The 20,674-nt window shown below is 49.1% G+C and overlaps 1 protein-coding gene and 1 long non-coding RNA gene across 4 annotated transcripts; both read right to left on the bottom strand.

Moving 5' to 3' along the window:
- Positions 1 to 2,185: 2,185 nt before the first annotated feature.
- Positions 2,186 to 6,927, bottom strand: LOC127297618 (uncharacterized). 3 transcript variants are annotated; one of them, XM_071819573.1, is made up of 5 exons: positions 5,775 to 6,910; positions 5,455 to 5,688; positions 5,190 to 5,364; positions 3,714 to 3,823; positions 2,186 to 2,395 (listed from the first exon to the last, which is right to left on the bottom strand). In XM_071819573.1, exons 1-5 carry the CDS (start codon positions 5,782 to 5,784, stop codon positions 2,373 to 2,375), a joined length of 552 nt encoding a protein of 183 aa, XP_071675674.1. In that variant the 5' UTR covers positions 5,785 to 6,910; the 3' UTR covers positions 2,186 to 2,372. The 3 variants fall into 3 exon arrangements, 2 of the variants coding, with proteins under 2 accessions (XP_071675674.1, XP_051183893.1); XR_011744208.1 differs by having other exon boundaries at positions 5,489 to 6,912; XM_051327933.2 differs by having other exon boundaries at positions 5,190 to 5,688; positions 5,775 to 6,927.
- Positions 6,928 to 17,063: 10,136 nt separating this feature from the next.
- On the bottom strand, positions 17,064 to 20,238 carry LOC127297619 (uncharacterized). The gene is made up of 3 exons (XR_011744209.1): positions 20,069 to 20,238; positions 18,597 to 18,706; positions 17,064 to 17,280 (listed from the first exon to the last, which is right to left on the bottom strand). It is a non-coding gene; the product is annotated as an uncharacterized lncRNA (long non-coding RNA).
- Between the last annotated feature and the right edge of the window lie 436 nt (positions 20,239 to 20,674).

Raw genomic sequence — 20,674 nt, 5'->3', positions numbered from 1 at the left:
AAGTGACGATCGGTGGGGTCGGCAGAAGAGAGAATCGGCTCAATCAAACTCAGAAGAAATCGGCAGAATTAAGATTGGGGAGGAGTTCTTCAACGACAAACCAGATTTCTTACATAGAAGAGCTGATTGCTCTCAAAAGGGAGTACTAAGGGGATACATTGCCCCATCTACTGTTGCTGATCCTATTCTAGAGGTCCTATTCTACGGGCCGTCACTGCCCTCGTCGTCACCATCGTCAGCGCTGTCAGCGCTGCTCCCGGCGAGCTCGTCGTCGCTGCTGTAGCAGCCGCCGGCAGGACCTTCGTTGTCCTCGTCCTCCACGTCGTCGTCATCGTCGTCGCTATCATAATCACTGAGATTCCCTGACCAGGGGCAATGGCGCTTGGCTGGCGGCGCGTCGGAGAGGCTGTCGTCGTCGTCCTCCTCTTCCTCTCCCTCCTCCTTCACCTCGGGGGAGGTGAAGTCATCCCAGGAGAAGCGATCGTCGTCGCTCTTCTCTTCCGATTCCCCGTTGGCGAGGAAGCGGAGGTCGCTCTCCCCGTCCGTCGAGGATTGGTCGTCCTCGGACCAGATGGAGAAGTCATGGTCTGACTCCTCCCCGGCCTCAATGGCGCGATGGATGTTGGCCGCATAAACTTCTTGTGGGCTCGGTGCTGGTATCGGCTCGGGAGAAGAAGACTCGAAGGAAAGTCCCGACGAGGCAGAGGAAGAAGAGGACATGGTGCGCAGAAGGGTTGTTTTTGGAGTGCCGATGGCTGGAACAGAGGAAGAGGATAAAGATGACTATTTAGTCGGCACGGTTAAATAATGAGAAACCTGGTGGGAATTACTGCCATCACAGTTTCCGAAGGGGTAATGTCAGAGCTGTCAAATTTTGCGAAGGTTTGAAAGGACAGGCATAATGATGACGGAAGCTGCAAATGGCTCTGTCCCGCCACGACATGACCCTTCGAGAGGAAAATACAATGATTTTGGAAAAATTATTTCCAAAACCAGGGGGCATGTGTTATCACCAGATTTTGGACAAATCCGCAGGTGGGCCATAAGAGAGATGGGCTTAGAGCACTACACGTGGAAGATCTCTCATGCGGCCTTGCACGGAGAATTTGGGCTAGTTTGCCCGTGTATCTTTAATTATAGTAGGTCATATCTTAGATCAAGGTTTAGAATTTGTATCGCGCACGGTGGGATATTCCCACGTTAGAAAGTCCGCTGGACTATAAATATGTATCTAGGGTTTATGGAATAAACAACAACACAACGTTCACCCCAAAAACAAACCAATCTCGGCGCATCGCCAACTCCTTCGTCTCGAGGGTTTCAATCAGATAGCGACATGCTGCCTAGATCGCATCTTGCGATCTAGGCAAGACCAGCCCCACGTTGTTCATGCGTTGCCCGTCTTGAAGCGTCTTTGATGGCGGGCAACGTAGTTATCATAGATGTGTTAGGGTTAGCATAGCTCTTCGTATAAACATGCTTACGTAGTGCAACCCTCGCATGTCTAGCCGCCCTCACGCCTATCTCAGCGTGGGGCGGCACCTGCTTGTTCATCATCTAGTAGATCTGATCCGTTACGATTGCTCCTTGCTCCGCAAGGATTAGTTTAATATCTGCAATAGTTAGGCCTTACGAAGGGGGGGAGGATCCAGCGGCACGTAGGGTGGCGTTCGCAAGTCCTAAACAGGATGTTCCGATGATCAACGTCACGTTGGTTGTGTGGCCTTGTTTAGGATCGGCTTACGAGCACCGTGCGTGGCCGCGAGGCCCAACCTGGAGTAGGATGATCCGATTATGCGGTGAAAACCCTAAATCGTCGTAGATCTCATTAGCTTTATCTTGATCAAGCAGGATCACCAGGTATTCGTGCACCCCGTACGGATCATGGGTGGATCGGCTCTTTGAGCCGATTCACAGGATAGCCTGAGAGCCGATCGAGGCTCTGATTTAATGTTTACGTGTATGCCATGCAGGGAACTAAGCGAGGCATCCCCATCACCTTCCCGACCAGGTATAGGTCAGGTGGCACGCCCTTGCACTTCGCATCGCCGCGTGTGACCAGAAGAGCATTGCGGGCCGTCGCTCGGAGGGGTCTCAGCCAGCCGCAGCTCTAGGCTCTTCCCGGCTCTACCGTGTTGATAGGCCGCTGCCCGCCGGTGGGTTTTGGCGATCAACAACAGTACCGAATAAAAAGATTACAACAGGTCACATGACCAATACTTACATAAGAGCCGCAATGGCAGGAGATCAACAATCACACAGCGGAAATACTTCAGACGAAAGTCTTCGCATGGGCCAAGTCATGCCATAACCCTACAGGCAACTGACTGGGAAGACGTTCCTAGCTCGCATAGACGTCGTCAACTCCTTCTTCATCTGTCGAATTCCACCAAGTCTGGCCAAGTAAATAGCCAGGGACAAAGCCATGAGTACATTATGAATTGTACTCGCAAACCACCTTAGAGAGAAGTAAAGGATATGCAATTTGGCAGTAGCAAGGAGCAGGAACTATTCTAGGGCGACAGGGAGTGAGAGATGGTTTCTCTCGAGAATATGACATCTATATCTTTGTTGAAAACCTTTTTTTAAAAACAAGTTTATTTGCAGACTAATAGGTAAGGGTGACCCAATTTCTTTTCCGGCCATCTCATATGGCCATCAAAACTTTTCCAACTTTCCACCGTACCTCCCAGGTACATTTTCCACCAGTCCCACTGGCATCACTTTCCCAAAACAATATTTGAGAAAACATTTTTGTAAACCAAAACTCTTTAGTGCTAAGCAGCAGCCTTTCCAACCGTCCATAACCGCGGACACGGCTATTCGAATAGTTTTCACTCTGCAGAGGTTGTACACTTTCCCCACAAGATCCGGATATTCATCGTGTGGGCATCATCCCTGCATAATAAGCTATGCCACGACAAATACTCGATCATAGTTTTTCGCCTGCTCGCCTTAGCCTAAGACATGCCGAATGAGTTGTACCTCCCAACACCAGAGTCCGGGATGCCGTTTACCCAGGAGTTGCAAAGTCCCCGACACCCGACCCTCCGGAATGCCACTCAACCAGTTAGGCATCTTTCAATGGGAGCTCATAAGTTGTACCCCGCGTACCTGAAAAGGCAAATGGGTTGCGTCCCTTCTCATGGGAAGAACCCCGGTCGAAGCGTCCATGGTCGGACTGCCACTACACTTGCAGGACCCAAACTAAGGCGAGACAAACTACTACGCTACGCCCCGTGCCCACTTTGGGGTAATGTGGTTGCACTGTTTTTCAGTCCGGGTGAGTACTTAGGCGCTAAAGTTTTCGAAAACATTTTCTTTTCTCCACTTGCCTCCAGCAAATCTTCCTTCCATAAAATTTCTTCCTTTTAAAAACCCACACTTGGGCAGGGCTACCCCATTCCAAGGTTTTCGAAAACTTCATTTTAGAAAAAACATTTTTCATAATCATTTTTCCAGGTCTCCCAACCTATAGTCCAGTTCTTCTTCGAAAAATGGCGACAAGGATGACATGGTGATAAGCACCATATCGCAAATAGATATGTGTTCAGTAGGGTACCGGACGAGGGCTGCACCCTAAGGGTGGAATAATAAAACTCCGGGTGGCACTAACCACCGGCAAATAAATAGAAGACATGCACTTTTATAAAACCTGTAATAATGCAAGAATAAGATATATAGGATCAGAGGTGCATCAAGAGGTGACTTGCCTTGGTTGGCTATTTGTCCCTGGACTTCATCTTCACGAACCATCTGCTCTTCCTTCCTCTTCGAAGTCCTCACCATGATCCTCTCCTTCCTTTCCGATAGTACTCGCATTCTAACGTCGCAAAATAAAAGAGAAGGCAATCAATACCCAACCATGGAATCAACCACTCACACACAAATAGTAGCAAACCACTCAATCATGGACTATTAACATTTCAAACAAACAACACCCAGAGCAAGAATGGTCAATTTATTTATAAAAGGACTATTTCTATTTTCACTAGAAAAGATCTTAGCAAACATCTATTTGCTCAAAAGGGTTTTATCTCTCATCAAAACATAATCTACACAAGCTCAGGAGGCCAATAACTTGTGGAAACCACCAGTAGGGTCTGGTGCCAAAATTTAGTATAAAACATTTTAAACAAAAACAACACAATTTTCCTATGGGTAAAATAAGCAACAACACCATATTAACAAACCACTCGATAAAAATGCACACCAAAATTTGGTAAAATCACAGAGAGTAAAGCTTGACTTTATAATGCAGAAACTAGAGCCAACCATTTTCAAGGCATACAGTCATCAGAGCATATCCAACCAGTAACAAACATATCACTAGATAGGTACTGAAAAATGTGATCTACCAAAGTTGGTTTGGTATTTTTCTGACTTATAAAATAATTTACACAATTTTTATACTAAAAGGTACCCTGTTTTGGTTATAAAATTCCCAGATATTAATTATAACTCAAAAAAAATATTTCCCTGGACTCAAATGCACTCTAACATGGTAGCTACCAGAAGCACTTGGATTTGTTACAAAATCCATTGTAGTTTGCAATTTAAAAATCACTGAAGAGCTCTCTGGACCAAATTTAATTTGTTAACCAGACAAAGTCCACAAAACTTCTGCAAGTGGGACCAGTTCCAAAAGATGGGAAATTACATCTACAACACATCAAAATTGACCTCATGCAGATAGGATCATTACTAGTCTCACACCAAATTAAATACTTATACTGCAACATTCTAGAACATGATTTTTCTACACAGATATACAACCAAACAGCACATGCATGCAATTGTTTGTGGTTCAGATTTAGTTCACGAGCTTCTATAAATTTGAATCACCCAATTTGGTTCATCTAGGAATAAATGGAATTAGAAAACCTACTGATCCATTTATTGGAGGCAATTTCAGATTTAAACAGAAAAGAGTATTGGGCTGAAACCCTAACTGGCGATGGATTCAACGCGGGTCAGCCCAACGGTGCTGGGAATGCGAGGGAGATGGCGCCGTTCAAACGGCCTGGGGCGGGGCCCGGCGGGGTCCGCCAGATCCTGGCCATGCGTGGCCATGGGCCGCATGCGAGCGCCGGATCAAAATCCAACGGCTTGCGAAGCGAGCATCAATGGCGACCAGAGACGTGCGGCGCGATCGCGGCACAAACAACGGCAGCGCAGCAGGGGCTCACCGAGGGTCAGGCAGGGAGGCTAGGGCGACGGCGCAAAGGAGCAGAGGAGCTTCGCCGCGGTCTCCTCCGACGGCGTGGTCTGCATGCGAGCTCGCGGAAGTCCACGGGGGCCATGGCGAGCACCATGTCGTCGGGACCGACGGAACCGTGATGGCGGCGGACTTCCCGTGGGTTCCTGGAAGAGAAGGTAAGGGCCGTGTTAGGGTACTGAGAAGGTGCCGAGACGGAGAGGACTGAGAGGGAGTGCAAGGGGGAGGGCGGAGACGTGGCGGCAACGGCGTGGTCGAGCGGAGGCCTGCCTGGGCGCTTCGGTCGGGCTTGGGCGACTCCAGAGGGACGGCACGGAGCGGCGGAGCCTCAGGCGTCATGGAAGGCGACGCGTGCATGCAGGGACGTTCTCCAGGCGTCGACATGGTCCGTGGCGTGCGCGGCGTAGGTGCGGACGAAGTCGAGAACGGCCGGCCGCGGAGCTCGTCACGCGGGGCCTCCCAGCGTTTCCCTGCGCAAGGATAGGGGATGGGTTAGGTCCAGGACATGGACGAAGGGACAGAGAGGGAAGGCGGAGAAGTGCTGGCAGTGACGTGCTCGGCGACATGCACACGGCGGCCGGTTCGGCTCGTTTTCTTCTCCGGTGAGGAAGAGACGGCTGGGCGCGGTATTCTGCTCCTCGGACGGTTGCAGTGAAGAGGTGAGAGAGGGTGTGGACTGGAGAGGAAGGGGCGTGCGACTAAAAGGGCTCGGGAGGCCGGGGAGATGGTGCGGGCACGGTGCCCTGCTGCCGCTCGACGGGTACTGGCCAGAATGGGCGGCACCCAGGGACAGGAGTGAAACGACAATAGCTAGAGGCGAGGCTTCGCTGCGTGTCTGAGTCGTGGAGATCGTCTTGGAGCGATGCTAGCGTCGGGGATGCAAGGGAATCGGCAGGCAGGGAGAGGTCGCGTCCGCCTGCATGCCGCTCGATGATATGACAGCGGCAAGGTGCGGTCGCGCAGGGCTGCGGCTGTCCGTGCGTGGGTGAGAGAGTGGCAGGAAGTGATAGGGAGAGGGAGGCGGTGGCGTGGTGTCTTCTGGTCTGCGACGACCAAGAGACAGCGGAGGAGTGGTCGTGTGCTGTGGGAAGCGAGGAAGGTTGACGACGCGTCTTGTCGTCTGCCAGGTGCTCGACAGATCGCCAGCGGAAAGACGGGGCCAGCAACATGCAGGCTAGGGCGAGGGTGGTGTGCAGGAGCAACGGCTGCCACTATTTTGGCTTGGGGTGTTGAGGAGGGATGCGGCAAGGGCACCATTTGCATGCATGGCTCAACCGGCCTCTTCTCCTCTCTCTCATTTTTCTCAAACGTGCTAAGCACACACACAGTGCATGGATCGACCAGGGAGGGAAGAAGAAGAACGCGACAGGGTCGACCTGACTATTGCACTAGATTCCTTCGATTTCTCTTTTTTCTCCAGCCCGATAGGTTGCTCTGAAAGAGTTTATTTTTCTTCCCAGCTGTTAAGGATACAACCAGGATTACAAGGAATTTTACAGATACAAATTTGGTGGAGAAATGAGGGAAAGAGAGAGGTCGAAAGTGGAGCATTTAGGTGATCTCCAGAGATCGCTGCCTGCAGTAGTTTTCAACAGCTTCAGATTTCAGAAGATTTTTCAGAGTGGTGCTATGGTTACGGTTTTGTAGTAGCTGCACAATGCTACTTGTCTTGACCCTAGGTCAGCACTTCATTTTATTTTATTGTTTGTGATGATATTCACGATCATCCATATTTTCTTTTGAAAATAATATTGGGAAACTATTTTGGAACTAGTTTTAGAAAACCTAGAGAAGAGTATGATTTTTTAAAAATAATAATATAATAATAATAAAGCAATGTTTATCAAAGCTAAGAAAGGAATTGAGTTTAAGGTGTAAGGGAAAGATGATCATGGCATCACATTGTTTTCATGACACTGGGTATAAATGTGTTAGAGTTATATTGCTAGGCAGCTACACAAACAAGCAAGATCAAACAAGCACGGCAAAAAAGCAAGATACCACAAATGACTCCATCAAGATCAAGGAGAGCCACACATAGGTTAAACCAACACATACTATCAACAATGACAATAGAACATCTATCAAACAAATCAAGAAGAAATTGTTGAACAAGGGCTCAATAATGACCATGTCATGGTAAGGTTTGAGAAAGTTCCTTAATAGGGGAATAAAGCTTTGGGGCAAGATTTTCTAGCAAAAAGAAACAAAAGAAAATTAGTGGAGGCACAAACATCTTCTAATTTCTATAGCCTTTTTTTTAAATCGAAATCCATGTGTAAAAGTTTATAAAACAAAGTTTTTCAAGATAGTGAGATCATACAAACTTGTAGATCCCTATAGGTTTTATAAATACTTAGTTTGGAAAACCTTTGCGTCTAATTAAATCTTGGCTCATTATTTTGAAAAAAATGTAAAATTACCGGAAATAAGAGAAATAGCCAAGATAAAGCTTTTGTCAAGTAGATAGTAATATTTTGAATGACATGATCACCAAGGAACATGAATTATGTTTGTTCTCAAAATTGTTCGGCAATCAACTTAGGAAAAACATGCATAACACACAAAACATCACAAATAAGCAATACACATTGTTGTAGGAGGTTTAGACAAAAAGTTTTTGTTCCCCCTAATTTTTGCACTCTGGACAAAGAAACAAGTTTGCAAAAGTTAGGGTGTTACAGACCTTCCACCCTTAAAATAATCTCGTTCCGAGATTACTAAGCGTAGTACTAGAGAAGTTGTTAGAAGTTAAATTAAGTTAGTCTCCATCTTCAGGTAGACGTGTCGTTGTCGAAAAGGTCACAGCTTCAGCTTCTGAGAGACACGACAGATTTCCGCCGAGGGCGAGCTTCGTGAAGAGGTTGACTTCTCTATGGCGGTGTTAGATCTGTAGCTTCCTAACAATCTTCAAGGGGTCCACACTCCTTGGAGAGTTAGAGTATCTTATCGGTGCTTTCGAAGGGTCAAAAGTTTTAGGGTTAGCTTCAAATTTTAGTGGAAGACTACCATGGGGTCCCGTCGGGCGCTTTTGAAGAAGTCATCGATCTCCCATCTTGAGTTGAAGAATCTCAAGGCGAAGTGCAGTCCATAGCTTCAAGAGGCACACACGGTGTTTACTACTTTGTAAGGCGCTCCTTAAGTTAGTAAGTCAGCTGAACTCCTGGTGGGTCTTCACATAAAGCAGCAACAACAGTCGTCGAAAACAGTCTTCAACATTAGGGTTGGTGTTCATTAAAGTACACCAAATCTTGAGTCTTGAGTTGTCGGTAAAGGCTCTACTTGATGAGGACCAGATGGACCTTGTAGAGTAACTTGGCTTCGATGCTATAGCTCACTTAGCTGGTTAGAAGGTGCGTGAGAGGGTGGGTTTTAAGAAGATAAACTCAAGGTTAGCGCGATTATCCTCTAGGGTTAGTCAAAATTAGTACGGCTTCATATTCTCGTGGAGTTGCGGTCGATCTTGAAGGTACTGGCTTCTTCTTTGTTGGCATCGCAGGGTGTCTTGAGTTGAATGCCGCACTGAAGATGGGCATTTCGGGAAAACATGGTGGCCTCTAGCCGTTACTCAAGTTAGTGTTAGAGTTTCCCGTTAACTTTGCAAACATACTGTTTAGAATTTCTACCATAATTTTGAGCTGATGCGAGGAAAACATCTGAGGTGGGTTTCCTAGAAAGGGTTACTAGACAAAAAGGTTTTTTTCCAGTCCCAAAGGCTAAAACAAGCACACACACACACAACAAGCAATCACAAGCACTCATGCAGCAAATTTAGAAAACCACAAGCAATCATGAAAACCACACGAGGTATTTCAAGTACCCAAGGATACCTAATACGTAGGGTAGCTCAATTGAAACAATTGAATTTGTCCTATCCATCCTATAGGCTTGGGTTGGTCAGAGATGCCGACGTCTTCATTTTGCTGATATTGACTTCAACAATGATTCTTGTAGCAGTTGGTGGTGAAAGTAGACCTGATGTCGAGCCGTCGGTGTTGAGTTGGGGGCGAGTGATGCATAGGATCTTCTGGTCTCAGTTCGGAAGGGTAATTGCTGAGGAGCTCCATGGATGATAGTTTCTCATGAAGAACCTAAAAATTACTAGTCAAGAAGCTGAGGACTTGATCCTTGACGACTGCAAAAGTGAAAGTCCAAGGAGGAACAAGGTCAACTTCTTGACAGACTTTGGTGACAACCAAAGACATGCTCTTATTATCCCTATATGCGTACTGCTAAGTCGACGTCCATCTTCAATAGCTGCAGCCAGAGATACTTGAGACTTCCTGAAGGATTGATCCATCTTCGAATTTGAATCTCCGAGTCTGAGTGGGGGCATCGTCCAACATCTATTTTTGGAAGAGGATGAGCTAGTAGAGTAAGAATTTTCCAAAGTCTTTAGAAATCAGAGAGCGAGGTAAGAATGAGAAGTTTTTGAAGAGGTAAGAAAGATAGAAGCTAAGCTTCTGATTACTTAGGAAAATAAGTTTCGTAAATAGTTTTACCAAAGTAGTATTTTCCTAACTGACGTCCATGCTAACTAAGGTCTCCTACAGTCAACCTGGCTCTGATACCAGCTCTGTGGGGCCCCGGACTAGCTGTCCGAAACACCCGTTATGCATACACATTCACGATCCCATGATCAGTGTGTCGTGAAAGCATAACCGAACTGGTAACAAATACATCATCCATTACAGTTGTTATCACCAGATTTTGGACAAATCCAGAGGTGGGCCATAAGAGAGATGGGCTTAGAGGACTACACGTGGAAGATCTCTGAAGCGGCCTTGCACGGAGAATTTGGGCTAGTTTGCCCGTGTATCTTTAATTATAGTAGGTCATATCTTAGATCAAGGTTTAGAATTTGTATCGCGCACGGTGGGATATTCCCACGTTAGAAAGTCCGCTGGACTATAAATATGTATCTAGGGTTTATGGAATAAACAACAACACAACGTTCACCCCAAAAACAAACCAATCTCGGCGCATCGCCAACTCCTTCGTCTCGAGGGTTTCAATCAGATAAGCGACATGTCGCCTAGATCGCATCTTGCGATCTAGGCAGCACCAGCCCCACGTTGTTCATGCGTTGCCCGTACTGAAGCGTCTTTGATGGCGGGCAACGTAGTTATCATAGATGTGTTAGGGTTAGCATAGCTCTTCGTATAAACATGCTTACGTAGTGCAACCCTCGCATGTCTAGCCGCCCTCACGCCTATCTCGGGCGTGGGGGCGGCACCTGCTTGTTCATCATCTAGTAGATCTGATCCGTTACGATTGCTCCGTGCTCCGCAAGGATTAGTTTAATATCTGCAATAGTTAGGCCTTACGAAGGGGGGGAGGATCCAGCGGCACGTAGGGTGGCGTTCGCAAGTCCTAAACAGGATGTTCCGATGATCAACGTCACGTTGGTTGTGTGGCCTTGTTTAGGATCGGCTTACGAGCACCGTGCGTGGCCGCGAGGCCCAACCTGGAGTAGGATGATCCGATTATGCGGTGAAAACCCTAAATCGTCGTAGATCTCATTAGCTTTATCTTGATCATGCTGGATCACCAGTATTCGTGCACCCCGTACGGATCATGGGTGGATCGGCTCTTTGAGCCGATTCACGAGATAGCCCGAGAGCCGATCGAGGCTCGATTTAATGTTTACGTGTATGCCATGCAGGAACTAAGCGAGGCATCCCCATCACCTTCCCGACCAGGTATAGGTCGGGTGGCACGCCCTTGCACTTCGCATCGCCGCGTGTGACCAGAAGAGCATTGCGGGCCGTCGCTCGAGGGGTCTCGGCCAGCCGCAGCTCTAGGCTCTTCCCGGCTCTACCGTGTTGATAGGCCGCTGCCCGCCGGTGGGTTTTGGCGATCAACACATTTCGGCACGCCCGGTGGGACAATCATCTACATCAACCACATCGCCATCTACATCCGAGATGGCGGCGGACGCTGCACGCCGGTCACCTACGAGGAGCTGCCTGAGCTCAAGAAGAAACATGACGAGATCAAGGCCACCCTCGAAGCCGACCTCATCGGCTCTTTTCGTAGAACCCGTACCCATGGCATCAGTATGGAAGGGGTTCTCACCACAAGGTGCACTCGATGGGATAGATCTCTCCGCCCGTCGGAGGAACGCACCAGGGGCCCTTCGGCAGGAGATCAACTACTTGGTGGCTCACTCGCTACACCGCCACTCGAAAACTTGGTCAACGTGTTGGAGCGTCTCGCTCTGCGCGTGATCCAGAGATCATGAGCCACCGGTACTCGCCGTCAGACCAGCTCTCGGGACGCACCAAGGAGAGTTGCCACTCCGGTCCCGTCCACCGCTGCCATACGCGTTGGCAGCACCAGCCGAAGTGCGGCTACACCGGCATTCGTCGTTTACAAGATCGGTGGTGACCCTAGTGACTACCAGTTCTTGGCCGAGGCGCCCAAGGAGATCCCTCAAGGATATGCATGCACGTATGTGCCAGATTGTGGCAATCGGCCACTCTCAAACCAGGCCACAACGTCGGGGACTCCGGCGCAAACAGGAGGAACGTCGGCAATGAGCTTGAGAAGCGTACGTGGCTAACTAAGTACGCCACCCCGACGAAACTCCCGAGCCCAGCTCCTGCAGCTTGGCTCGTAGCTGGAAAAGCAAACATGGCTGGCTAAGTACGCCACCCCGGCGAATCTTCGAATACATCTCCTGCAGCCGATACGGTGGATCAGATCAGTACCATACTGAGAGACCAGTTCGGCATTATGCCGAAAAGGAGGGCAATCGGCTATTCCAAGCCGTACCCCGACGAGTACGAGATGATCCCGCTGCCACCTAAATATCGGCTCCCTGACTTCTCCAAATTCAGTGGATCGGATGGCTCCAGCTCCATCGAGCACATCGGCCGATATTTGGCGCAACTAGGACCGGCTTCAGTGTCGGATCAGCTACGCGTGAGGCTCTTTTCACGGTCCCTCACAGATCGGCTTTTGGATGGTATACCTCTTTGCCGGCAAACTCCATCCAGTCTTGGAAGCAATTGGAAGAACAGTTCCATACGCAATACCATTCAGAAGCTTCCGAGTCTAGCATTGCCGATCTAGCACAACTACGTCAGAAGCGCGGAGAAACGGTGACAGAGTACATCCAGCGCTTCAGGAATCTTAGGAACCGATGTTATTCGGTTCGTATAACTGAAAAGGAAGCAGTCGAACTGGCGGTAGCTGGCCTTGCAACACAGCTCAAGGACATGGCCTCCCAAGCAGATTATCCCTCGCTGGCGCACATGGTTCAGAAACTATCAGCATATGAACAGCGCCACCCAGACCTGTACCAAGACAAGTTCAAGCGTGCAGTAGTCATGGTCGATACAGAGGAAGGTGAAGTGCCTGCGGGAGACCAAGAAATAGCGGTGGCTGAGTGGACTCGGGGAGGAACTCCCGTATCCTGCAAATGGGTAAAACCACCAGGGCCGCCCAGGGGATTTGATTTTGACGTGACCAAGACTGAACAAATCTTCGACCTCCGCTTAAGGAGAAACAATTGACGATTCCTGAAGGTCTCAAGTTCCCTACGGCGCAAGAGCTAAACGGAAAGCCGTACCGCAAATTCCACAACTCGCTTTCCCATGCCACCAACGACTGCAGGGTGTGGCGTCAGCACATCCAAGCGGCGATAGAGAAGGGGCGTTTAATTTTCAACCAATACGCCATGAAGGTAGACACCCAGCCCTTCCCCGCCGTTAATATGGTAGAAGTCATCTACCCCGAGGGCTGCCAGCCAGGTCCCACGTTCAGCGTCAACATGGTAGGGCCTGGGAACCACTCTGGCAAAGATGGAGATGAGGGCAGCTGCTCTCATAGCAAGGACACCGAAGAGGCAGCTCATCGCTATCGGCTACATCATGATGGCAAGCGCTACGTCACAGAGGGAGAAGTGAAGAACATAAGATATCAGCGACCTCTCTCTGATCACCTCCTCAACAAATATGTGAGTCAGTATGACCAACGCCGACGGTCCAACTATGATGATGAAGGAGATCGTCTGGCTAGAGAAGCCAGAAGACATCGTCGGCAGGATCGCGATGAGGAGGAGCACGAGCGCCGTGCCACGGACAGGCCAAGGGAGCAAGAAGACAACGCCAGACACTGGGATTGCCCTTTCTTCGGACAACTGCTGGGATTCAGGAATGAGCCGATTGCCCACAATCGGCAATTGCCCGTAATGCAACAAGAAGAAGAAGGAGGCAGCCAACGTGTCCGTGTTTGAGCGCTTAGGGCCTCTCCCACCACCAAGCAAACGCGCTGAGTCACCTCGTTGGGCAGATCTTGAGGATTCGGAAGACGAGGGACTAGAAGAAGAAGAAGACAGTACCACCGTCCAAGGTGGTGCCTCGACGGACTCAGCCGTTCACGTAAACGCAGGGTTCAGCGGTTGCGCGGCCTGGAGGAAGCCGAAAGGTTATACTTGCATACGCTGAGGAAGGCACGGCCTGATCTGGCTGCAAAAGTTCAGCGAGCCCTGAATGAAGAGGGTCGTCCACGGAGGATGGAGTGGCGTCCCAAGCAAAAGAAAGCCGGTGATGAAACATCGGCTGGCACAAACATGGTGCTCGTCTTGCCGACAGAGCTTAATGCTCCACGATTATACGATGCTCTCAAGGTGGATGACAGCAGGCGCATCAAGTCAGAGGTTGGGTTGGTTTTATCCAGCCTAACCAAGTAGCAAGATTAAACCAATGAGCAAACCGTGCGAGGCTGATCCTTGTGATCGGCCCCAAAAATTTTATGGAGGAACATTACAAAACCTTCATCGAGCGAGCAATGTGGAGGCCGATTCCCGCAATCGGCCAAAATTATCTTCTGCACATATTCTGTTTATGGTCAGCAACGATCTACTGGGCAGCGGCCGCGTCGGCAGATGGAAGTCAGCATGAATCTTTGCGAAGACGACGTACAAGTGCAAGTGCCTGGCTTACCTGTAAAGCCGATATCTGCAATCATTTGGCGTATTCGGCTCGGGGGCATATAGTCAGATGAACATGTGCGGATAAACATGTGCGGACATGCGTGTGGTGGAACATTGGGGCCGATTAAGAAAAATCGGCCAAACAAAAAAAAAAAAAAACAACACCAAAGTTTAGCCGATGCAGATACGTGGCCATCGACTCTAATGGAAGAGCTCCTCAACTGAGTGACTTGATAACTTCGATTCAAGAACCTTTGGTTTCCTCTTTGCGAGCAATGTGCAGATCAGGTTAAGGATGGGTTGCATCAGATTCACCACAGGGGAGGAGCCGATCTGACTTGCAAAGCGCGAAAGTGGATCGAAGAAGCTCGGGGGGCAGCTCACCCTGAAGGTTCTCTGCTCTGGAGAGCCGATTTTGCTGAGATCGGCTGGTTCCGCGTCATGACTTGGAAACCGATGACGACACATTTGGTTAGTCCACTGATATGCTCGCTTTGATAAAGGCTCGGGGGGCAACTGATGGCGCAGAATTTGCCGTTCTTAAGAAGCCGATTGAGATTTCATCAGGCTGAAAACACAATGGTATCGACTTCGGGATCAAGTCGTTTTCGGCAGTAATTCTGGTTCCCTCGTGAGAACATCGATTTGCCTAGTTGTCCGCCAGAACTCAAAGGGATGGGGCATTAAGTTACCGGTGTGTTGTCATCGGCCTGTTGGCCATTGGCTAAGTGACGATCGGTGGGGTCGGCAGAAGAGAGAATCGGCTCAATCAAACTCAGAAGAAATCGGCAGAATTAAGATTGGGGAGGAGTTCTTCAACGACAAACCAGATTTCTTACATAGAAGAGCTGATTGCTCTCAAAAGGGAGTACTAAGGGGATACATTGCCCCATCTACTGTTGCTGATCCTATTCTAGAGGTCCTATTCTACGGGCCGTCATCGCCCTCGTCGTCACCATCGTCGGCGGCTGTCAGCCGCTCCCGGCGAGCTCGTCGTCGCTGCTGTAGCAGCCGCCGGCAGGACCTTCGTTGTCCTCGTCCTCCACGTCGTCGTCATCGTCGTCGCTATCATAATCACTGAGATTCCCTGACCAGGGGCAATGGCGCTTGGCTGGCGGCGCGTCAGAGAGAGGCTGTCGTCGTCGTCCTCCTCTTCCTCTCCCTCCTCCTTCACCTCGGGGAGGTGAAGTCATCCCAGAGAAGCGATCGTCGTCGCTCTTCTCTTCCGATTCCCCGTTGGCGAGGAAGCGGAGGTCGCTCTCCCCGTCCGTCGAGGATTGGTCGTCCTCGGACCAGATGGAGAAGTCATGGTCTGACTCCTCCCCGGCCTCAATGGCGCGATGGATGTTGGCCGCATAAACTTCTTGTGGGCTCGGTGCTGGTATCGGCTCGGGAGAAGAAGACTCGAAGGAAAGTCCCGACGAGGCAGAGGAAGAAGAGGACATGGTGCGCAGAAGGGTTGTTTTTGGAGTGCCGATGGCTGGAACAGAGGAAGAGGATAAAGATGACTATTTAGTCGGCACGGTTAAATAATGAGAAACCTGGTGGGAATTACTGCCATCACAGTTTCCGAAGGGGTAATGTCAGAGCTGTCAAATTTTGCAGAAGCTGAAAGGACAGGGCATAATGATGACGGAAGCTGCAAATGGCTCTGTCCTGCCACGACATGACCCTTCGAGAGGAAAATACAATGATTTTGGAAAAATTATTTCCAAAACCAGGGGGGCATGTGTTATCACCAGATTTTGGACAAATCCAGAGGTGGGCCATAAGAGAGATGGGCTTAGAGGACTACACGTGGAAGATCTCTGAAGCGGCCTTGCACGGAGAATTTGGGCTAGTTTGCCCGTGTATCTTTAATTATAGTAGGTCATATCTTAGATCAAGGTTTAGAATTTGTATCGCGCACGGTGGGATATTCCCACGTTAGAAAGTCCGCTGGACTATAAATATGTATCTAGGGTTTATGGAATAAACAACAACACAACGTTCACCCCAAAAACAAACCAATCTCGGCGCATCGCCAACTCCTTCGTCTCGAGGGTTTCAATCAGATAAGCGACATGCTGCCTAGATCGCATCTTGCGATCTAGGCAGCACCAGCCCCACGTTGTTCATGCGTTGCCCGTACTGAAGCGTCTTTGATGGCGGGCAACGTAGTTATCATAGATGTGTTAGGGTTAGCATAGCTCTTCGTATAAACATGCTTACGTAGTGCAACCCTCGCATGTCTAGCCGCCCTCACGCCTATCTCAGCGTGGGGCGGCACCTGCTTGTTCATCATCTAGTAGATCTGATCCGTTACGATTGCTCCTTGCTCCGCAAGGATTAGTTTAATATCTGCAATAGTTAGGCCTTACGAAGGGGGGGAGGATCCAGCGGCACGTAGGGTGGCGTTCGCAAGTCCTAAACAGGATGTTCCGATGATCAACGTCACGTTGGTTGTGTGGCCTTGTTTAGGATCGGCTTACGAGCACCGTGCGTGGCCGCGAGGCCCAACCTGGAGTAGGATGATCCGATTATGCGGTGAAAACCCTAAATCGTCGTAGATCTCATTAGCTTTATCTTGATCAAGCAGGATCACCAGGTATTCGTGCACCCCGTACGGATCATGGGTGGATCGGCTCTTTGAGCCGATTCACAGGATAGCCTGAGAGCCGATCGAGGCTCTGATTTAATGTTTACGTGTATGCCATGCAGGAACTAAGCGAGGCATCCCCATCACCTTCCTGACCAGGTATAGGTCAGGTGGCACGCCCTTGCACTTCGCATCGCCGCGTGTGACCAGAAGAGCATTGCGGGCCGTCGCTCGGAGGGGTCTCAGCCAGCCGCAGCTCTAGGCTCTTCCCGGCTCTACCGTGTTGATAGGCCGCTGCCCGCCGGTGGGTTTTGGCGATCAACAACAGTACCGAATAAAAAGATTACAACAGGTCACATGACCAATACTTACATAAGAGCCGCAATGGCAGGAGATCAACAATCACACAGCGGAAATACTTCAGACGAAAGTCTTCGCATGGGCCAAGTCATGCCATAACCCTACAGGCAACTGACTGGGAAGACGTTCCTAGCTCGCATAGACGTCGTCAACTCCTTCTTCATCTGTCGAATTCCACCAAGTCTGGCCAAGTAAATAGCCAGGGACAAAGCCATGAGTACATTATGAATTGTACTCGCAAACCACCTTAGAGAGAAGTAAAGGATATGCAATTTGGCAGTAGCAAGGAGCAGGAACTATTCTAGGGCGACAGGGAGTGAGAGATGGTTTCTCTCGAGAATATGACATCTATATCTTTGTTGAAAACCTTTTTTTAAAAACAAGTTTATTTGCAGACTAATAGGTAAGGGTGACCCAATTTCTTTTCCGGCCATCTCATATGGCCATCAAAACTTTTCCAACTTTCCACCGTACCTCCCAGGTACATTTTCCACCAGTCCCACTGGCATCACTTTCCCAAAACAATATTTGAGAAAACATTTTTGTAAACCAAAACTCTTTAGTGCTAAGCAGCAGCCTTTCCAACCGTCCATAACCGCGGACACGGCTATTCGAATAGTTTTCACTCTGCAGAGGTTGTACACTTTCCCCACAAGATCCGGATATTCATCGTGTGGGCATCATCCCTGCATAATAAGCTATGCCACGACAAATACTCGATCATAGTTTTTCGCCTGCTCGCCTTAGCCTAAGACATGCCGAATGAGTTGTACCTCCCAACACCAGAGTCCGGGATGCCGTTTACCCAGGAGTTGCAAAGTCCCCGACACCCGACCCTCCGGAATGCCACTCAACCAGTTAGGCATCTTTCAATGGGAGCTCATAAGTTGTACCCCGCGTACCTGAAAAGGCAAATGGGTTGCGTCCCTTCTCATGGGAAGAACCCCGGTCGAAGCGTCCATGGTCGGACTGCCACTACACTTGCAGGACCCAAACTAAGGCGAGACAAACTACTACGCTACGCCCCGTGCCCACTTTGGGGTAATGTGGTTGCACTGTTTTTCAGTCCGGGTGAGTACTTAGGCGCTAAAGTTTTCGAAAACATTTTCTTTTCTCCACTTGCCTCCAGCAAATCTTCCTTCCATAAAATTTCTTCCTTTTAAAAACCCACACTTGGGCAGGGCTACCCCATTCCAAGGTTTTCGAAAACTTCATTTTAGAAAAAACATTTTTCATAATCATTTTTCCAGGTCTCCCAACCTATAGTCCAGTTCTTCTTCGAAAAATGGCGACAAGGATGACATGGTGATAAGCACCATATCGCAAATAGATATGTGTTCAGTAGGTACCGACGAGGGCTGCACCCTAAGGGTGGAATAATAAAACTCCGGGTGGCACTAACCACCGGCAAATAAATAGAAGACATGCACTTTTATAAAACCTGTAATAATGCAAGAATAAGATATATAGGATCAGAGGTGCATCAAGAGGTGACTTGCCTTGGTTGGCTATTTGTCCCTGGACTTCATCTTCACGAACCATCTGCTCTTCCTTCCTCTTCGAAGTCCTCACCATGATCCTCTCCTTCCTTTCCGATAGTACTCGCATTCTAACGTCGCAAAATAAAAGAGAAGGCAATCAATACCCAACCATGGAATCAACCACTCACACACAAATAGTAGCAAACCACTCAATCATGGACTATTAACATTTCAAACAAACAACACCCAGAGCAAGAATGGTCAATTTATTTATAAAAGGACTATTTCTATTTTCACTAGAAAAGATCTTAGCAAACATCTATTTGCTCAAAAGGGTTTTATCTCTCATCAAAACATAATCTACACAAGCTCAGGAGGCCAATAACTTGTGGAAACCACCAGTAGGGTCTGGTGCCAAAATTTAGTATAAAACATTTTAAACAAAAACAACACAATTTTCCTATGGGTAAAATAAGCAACAACACCATATTAACAAACCACTCGATAAAAATGCACACCAAAATTTGGTAAAATCACAGAGAGTAAAGCTTGACTTTATAATGCAGAAACTAGAGCCAACCATTTTCAAGGCATACAGTCATCAGAGCATATCCAACCAGTAACAAACATATCACTAGATAGGTACTGAAAAATGTGATCTACCAAAGTTGGTTTGGTATTTTTCTGACTTATAAAATAATTTACACAATTTTTATACTAAAAGGTACCCTGTTTTGGTTATAAAATTCCCAGATATTAATTATAACTCAAAAAATATTTCCCTGGACTCAAATGCACTCTAACATGGTAGCTACCAGAAGCACTTGGATTTGTTACAAAATCCATTGTAGTTTGCAATTTAAAAATCACTGAAGAGCTCTCTGGACCAAATTTAATTTGTTAACCAGACAAAGTCCACAAAACTTCTGCAAGTGGGACCAGTTCCAAAAGATGGGAAATTACATCTACAACACATCAAAATTGACCTCATGCAGATAGGATCATTACTAGTCTCACACCAAATTAAATACTTATACTGCAACATTCTAGAACATGATTTTTCTACACAGATATACAACCAAACAGCACATGCATGCAATTGTTTGTGGTTCAGATTTAGTTCACGAGCTTCTATAAATTTGAATCACCCAATTTGGTTCATCTAGGAATAAATGGAATTAGAAAACCTACTGATCCATTTATTGGAGGCAATTTCAGATTTAAACAGAAAAGAGTATTGGGCTGAAACCCTAACTGGCGATGGATTCAACGCGGGTCAGCCCAACGGTGCTGGGAATGCGAGGGAGATGGCGCCGTTCAAACGGCCCAGCGGGGCCCGGCGGGGTCCGCCAGATCCTGGCCATGCGTGGCCATGGGCCGCATGCGAGCGCCGGATCAAAATCCAACGGCTTGCGAAGCGAGCATCAATGGCGACCAGAGACGTGCGGCGCGATCGCGGCACAAACAACGGCAGCGCAGCAGGGGCTCACCGAGGGTCAGGCAGGGAGGCTAGGGCGACGGCGCAAAGGAGCAGAGGAGCTTCGCCGCGGTCTCCTCCGACGGCGTGGTCTGCATGCGAGCTCGCGGAAGTCCACGGGGGCCATGGCGAGCACCATGTCGTCGGGACCGACGGAACCGTGATGGCGGCGGACTTCCCGTGGGTTCCCTGGAAGAGAAGGTAAGGGCCGTGTTAGGGTACGAGAAGGTGCCGAGACGGAGAGGACTGAGAGGGAGTGCAAGGGGGAGGGCGGAGACGTGGCGGCAACGGCGTGGTCGAGCGGAGGCCTGCCTGGGCGCTTCGGTCGGGCTTGGGCGACTCCAGAGGGACGGCACGGAGCGGCGGAGCCTCAGGCGTCATGGAAGGCGACGCGTGCATGCAGGGACGTTCTCCAGGCGTCGACATGGTCCGTGGCGTGCGCGGCGTAGGTGCGGACGAAGTCGAGAACGGCCAGCCGCGGAGCTCGTCACGCGGGGCCTCCCAGCGTTTCCCTGCGCAAGGATAGGGGATGGGTTAGGTCCAGGACATGGACGAAGGGACAGAGAGGGAAGGCGGAGAAGTGCTGGCAGTGACGTGCTCGGCGACATGCACACGGCGG

This window comes from Lolium perenne, chromosome 4 (assembly GCF_019359855.2).
Source record: "Lolium perenne isolate Kyuss_39 chromosome 4, Kyuss_2.0, whole genome shotgun sequence".
Classification (NCBI taxonomy): domain Eukaryota; kingdom Viridiplantae; phylum Streptophyta; class Magnoliopsida; order Poales; family Poaceae; genus Lolium; species Lolium perenne.
Note: the sequence above shows the minus strand (reverse complement) of the source record. Positions and strands in the feature narration are given on the sequence as shown.